Source organism: Orycteropus afer, unplaced genomic scaffold, assembly GCF_000298275.1.
Source record: "Orycteropus afer afer isolate SDZICR_OR568_19922 unplaced genomic scaffold, OryAfe1.0 scaffold00739, whole genome shotgun sequence".
NCBI lineage: Eukaryota > Metazoa > Chordata > Mammalia > Tubulidentata > Orycteropodidae > Orycteropus > Orycteropus afer.
The window spans coordinates 867,614-872,815 of record NW_006922326.1 but is presented as its reverse complement, the minus strand read 5'-3'; the positions used below and the strand labels follow the sequence as shown (position 1 = coordinate 872,815).

Here is a 5,202-nt window from a genome sequence, read left to right as displayed (position 1 = left end):
CTTCATCTGACCAGTAATTCTGGTCATTATTGAGTTTTGGGATTTTGTTCCACATTTTCCCTCCCACTCTATCCAGGATCTCCAGATTTGATCCTGAGTGGTTGGCACTGGTAGCCGGGCACCATCCAGTTCTTCTGGTCTCAAGGGCCATCATGTCCTAGGGTTAATCCTAATTTCACCATTATATTATATTATATTATATTGAAGGACAATTTTGCTGGGTATATGATTCTTAATTGGAAGTTTTTTCTTTCAGGGTTTTATATAAACCATCCCACTGCCTTCTTGCCTCCATGGTTTCCACTGAGAAATGAGAACTTAGTCTTTTGGTTGTCCTTTGTGGGTAACTTCTCGTTTTTCCCATGCTTCTTTCAGGATTTGGTTTTGGTGAGTTTGATGATGATATATCTTGGTGATTTTCTTTTAGGGTCTATCCTGTTTGGGGTTGTTGGAATTCTTGAATGTATATATGCTTGTATTTCACCATATCAGGGAAATTCTCTTCCAACAAATCTTCGACAGTTCTCTCTGTGGTTTTTATTTGTCTCTTCCTGTTCTGAAATGCATTTCCAACACTTCTCAATGTTATCCATAATTTGTTATGGTCCACACAGTTGAATGCTTCTGCATAGTCAATAAAACACAAGTAAACATCTTTCTGGTATTCTTTGCTCTCAGCCAAGATCCGTCTGACATCAGTAATGATATCCCTGATTCCAGGTCCTCTTCTGAATCTGGCTTGCATTTCTGGAAGTTCTCTGTCAATATACTGCTGCAACTGTTTTTTAATTGTCTTCAGTAAGATTTTACTTGCATGTGATATATTAATGATATGTTTGATAATTCCCACATTCTGTGAGATCACCTTTCATTGGAATGGGTACAAACATGGATCTCTTCCAGTTAGTTGGCCAGGTAGTAGTCTTCCAAATTTCTTGGCATTAGATGAGAAAGTCTCTCCAGCACAGCATCTGTTTGTTGAAACATCTCAGTGAGTACTCTGTCAATGCCTGGGGCCTTATTTTTCACCAATTCCTTCAGTGCAGCTTCGACTTCTTCCTTCAATACCATTGGTTCTTGATCATATGTCACCTACTGAAATGGATGAATATTGGCCAATTCTTTTTGGTACAGTGATTGTGTATTCCTTCCATGTTCTTTTGACGCTTCTTACATCATTAAATATTTTCATAGAATCTTTCAATATACCAACTCAAGGCTTGAACTTCTTCTTCAGTTCTTTCAGCATGAGAAATGCCAAGTGTGTTCTTCCCTTTTGGTTTTCTAACTCCAGGTCTTTGCACATTTCAGTATAACAACTGACTGTCTTCTCAAGCTGCTCTTTGAAATCTTCTGTTCAGTTCTTTTATCTTGTCATTTCTTCCATTTGCTCCAGCTACTCTCTGTTCAAGAGCAAGTTTCAGAGTCTCTTCTGACATCCGTTTTGGTCTTTTCTTCCTCTCCTGTCTTTTTAATGACCTTTTGCTTTCTTCAAGGATGATATTCTTGATGATGTTCAGATGACTTAGGGAAACTATGCAAACGTACAGTGCATGTGGCCCACGAAGGGGACTGGATAGCTTGTTAGTAATGTAAATAAGGTATATGACACCTTGTTGGAGTAGGACCATGGAAATAAGGTATATGGAACCCTAATGTGGAGATTGGTTAGTTTTGGCATTCTGCTAAGCTTACAATAAGCCTTCCTAGAGGCTGAAGAGGAGCTCTGGTGGTGTAGTGGTTAATGCATTTGGTTGCTAACCAAAAGATGAGTGTTTTGAACCCACTAGCTGCTCTACAGAAGAAAGTCTGCTTCCATAAGATTTACAGCCTCAGAAACCCAACAGGGTCACTATAAGTCAGAATACACTTGATGGTAGTGAGTGAGAGACATAAGGGAGGATCTCATTGCCATCAAGAGTAAAGAACAGGAGGTGAAGTAGAGCACATCCTTAGAACTAAGATCCCTGCTCTAGATCTTTTTGTCAGAGAGATTGGCAGAGATACGGTGGCAGCAGAACCAAGATCAGCACAAGACAAAGTGGCAGGGTTGCTGGCTCATGGAACGACAAAGTTGAGTGCCTTTGTTCAGGAGGCTTGCTGGTGAAGTGGGGTGCACCTAGATGCCTCTCAGCAGAACTAAATGAGCTTTATAGCACTTTCCTGAGCAGGGCAGAGATCAGGCCAAGAGGCTAAGGGCATGCCTTTAGGCATGCCAAGGGGAGGCTGTCCTGATCAAAGAACTGTATCTTGAGTGTTCCTGAACCTGTTACTTCCCTAATAAACTCTATAATCCTTAAGTATTGTCTAAGTTTTATGTAGTCATTGCAAAGAATTATCAAACCCAGCAGAGAAGTAGTGAGTACAGTGGGAGGGATGGCAGGTGTCAGAATTGCCAAAACTTGAGGATGGCAGCATGTCTGGCCTCATAGGAATAAGCCGTGGGCTGCTGATGGTGATTTTCTCTCCCCCTTGTGAAGTCAGAGGAGGTCATAGGATGCTGCCCCCAAGTGCTCTGTAGAATATCTAACAGGGTCTTGCCAAATGTACACATAAATAAACATATGCCTTATCAAAAAAAGTATGACTGTTCTTTCCTTGCATCTTTGCCAACACTGGATATCAACAGTTTTCTATAGTGCCTAAGGCATTTGACTGCTAACCAGAAGGCTGGGGATTCAAACCCACCAGCCACTCCTCGGATGGGATGTTGGGCAATCTACTTGCGTAGTGATACTGCCTCAGAAACCCAAGGAGGGGTTGCTATGAGTCGGATCCGACTGGATGGCAGTGAGTTTGTTTTTTTTTATAACCTTACTCAATCTTCTTCTAAAGTCATAAATATATTATGAATATCAAGTTTTTGTCCTATGCAACACAAATACTTTTTCTCTATTTTATTTCCTTCTTTTACTTTTAACTTGGTTTATGGCTGACTGCCATATAAATGTTTTCAATTTTCAGGAAGTCAAATTTATTTAATCAACATTCTTTTTTCTTAATCCCATGTTAACTATAAAAGAATGAAACTTAAAGCTAATTTTATCATCATTTGTCTCTTTTTTTTGGAAAGAGAAATTATAAAAAGCATTTACCTTTGCTGCTTTCTTGTCTCCTTCGGTGCGCACGCCTAGAAGCCGTCTAAGCAGGAAATACGAAATTTCCAATTCTGTGAAGATCTCAGGTAAAGCTCCAACTGCACCAAGTACCTGCCCCACCATTCTGTCAGCCCGGCACAAAGTAGGGTCAATTTTTGTTCCAACTCCTAATAGAAAGAAAGATGTATATAATTCAACTTTTAGTTCTTAAAATAGCCATAGGGCTAGCTGTTTACCCCAAAATTTTGCATGTATTTATTATAAATTTTAATATACTATATATCTTCATACTTCTATAACACTACATAGGAATGATAAAATCCCTGTTTTATCTGAAGAAACAGAATTGTAAACTTACAGGTTAACTGGGAATTCAGAACAGGATTCACTTGATTTAAATAATAAAAAAGGGGCAAACAGTTAACAGCCTAACTCAAAACTGAGTCTGAATTCCCTTAACAAAGGCTGAAAGCACCAAATTAATAATGAATAATCTGCAGAAATCTGCTTGCCGTTTTCCATCTAGAAGCTGATCAAAAAGGTATCTTAAAAAAGACTTCATACAAGATTCCTGAGATGGACTTCAAAATAATTTAGCTGTGCATCTTTGAGGAGAGATAATATAGATGAAGCAAGATTGGTAAAATATTGGCAATTGTTGAAGTTGGCTGGCAGCAACATGGGGCTTGTCATGACACTATTCTCTCTACTTGTACATCTGAACATTTCCACAATTTTAAAAAACTTTCTTAAAGTTTCCTTGTTTCCAAAAAGGAAAAACTAACTAGTTAAAATTATATATTGTAAACTTTTAATTATCAGGATAGAATGGAAAAATGAATTATGCAGCCAAAACGCAGACAACCAAAAGACAAACTCCTTACCCAAAGGTGTATCACCTCTAATTCTTATTAAATGTGTAATACACTAAGTTTTAAGGGACTAGATAATTCATAAATTCTTTCAGCAATTCATACACAATGCAAAGTATCTTTCATTTCTACCTCAGTGTAAATATGATCTGACATGATTAGGTCACATCTGTGGGTAACTTTCCATTTGTAAAAGCATACATAAAAAGCAACCACTCTCTACCTTAAAAACTGTGTAGATTATAAAAGAAATACATGTAGATATTTTAAATGCTGCCTTATAGAACTTACTTTGTTATTGCTAAAAACGAGTTACTCTATATACTAAACCAAAATGAACTCCTCTTCATATGCTGGGAGGGGGAAATGAGGAGGCATTGTTTAAGGGGTACCGAGTTTCTGTTAGGGTGATAAAAAAATTTTGGAAATGAATAGTGGTGAGGCTGCATAAAATGGGATAATGCCACTGAATTATAAAAGTGACTGAAATGGCAGTTTATCTTATATATTTCATCACAATAAAAACACACAGTAATAATTCTTACAAACACATGGGACCATTTTATGATATGAAATTAACAGCTTAACCACATGAATGTTTCCTCACCCCCATTTTATTATTGAAATGTCCAAATAAAATTTTACAGTTAATGTATCTTTTGGAGTACTCCATTTCCCATGAATAGTACCATGCACGCCCAATTAAAAACACAGGGATGCAGCCCACAAAGCAAGAAAGCTGAGTGCCTTTGGCAAGCAAGAAAACTGAGCACCTTGGGGCAGGAGGCTTGCTGGCAGAGTCGGGTGCCTCCAGGTACCTGCTGGAGCTAAGTTTGCTAACCCACTGAGCTAGAGCTGAGCACCTTAGGTCCAGCCTTACTAGCAGAGTGGATTATCTCTGGGCACTTGTTGGCAGAGCTAAAAGAACTTTGTAATACTTGCCTGTTTGTAATACTTGCAGAGGGCAAAGAGCCATGGGGATAAGAGGCCAAGGGCCAGAGAGAGGCATGTCTGTGTGCACCACTGAGAAGCAGCTGTCCTGATTGAAGAACTGTATCCTGAGTCATTTCTGATCCTGAATTCTGTTCCTTCCCAAATAAACCCCATAATCATGGGGGGGAGAAAATGGAAGCATAGGGATGACAAAAAATCCTTACCAATAAGACCCCCTGGAGCAGCATACTGGAGATCATTATGTTCCGCAAAAAGGGACACAATTTTGGAAAAGATTG

At 38.8% G+C, this 5,202-nt stretch overlaps 1 protein-coding gene across 1 annotated transcript in view; it reads right to left on the bottom strand.

Moving 5' to 3' along the window:
• Positions 1 to 5,202, bottom strand: part of EIF2S3 (eukaryotic translation initiation factor 2 subunit gamma) — a 36,188-nt gene that overhangs the window by 14,663 nt on the left and 16,323 nt on the right. The window contains exons 10-11 of the mRNA XM_007957375.1: positions 5,128 to 5,195; positions 3,084 to 3,265 (exon numbers count right to left, since the gene is read on the bottom strand). Of these exons, the coding sequence (XP_007955566.1) occupies positions 3,084 to 3,265; positions 5,128 to 5,195 (250 nt within the window). The remainder of the gene's footprint in view (positions 1 to 3,083; positions 3,266 to 5,127; positions 5,196 to 5,202) is intronic.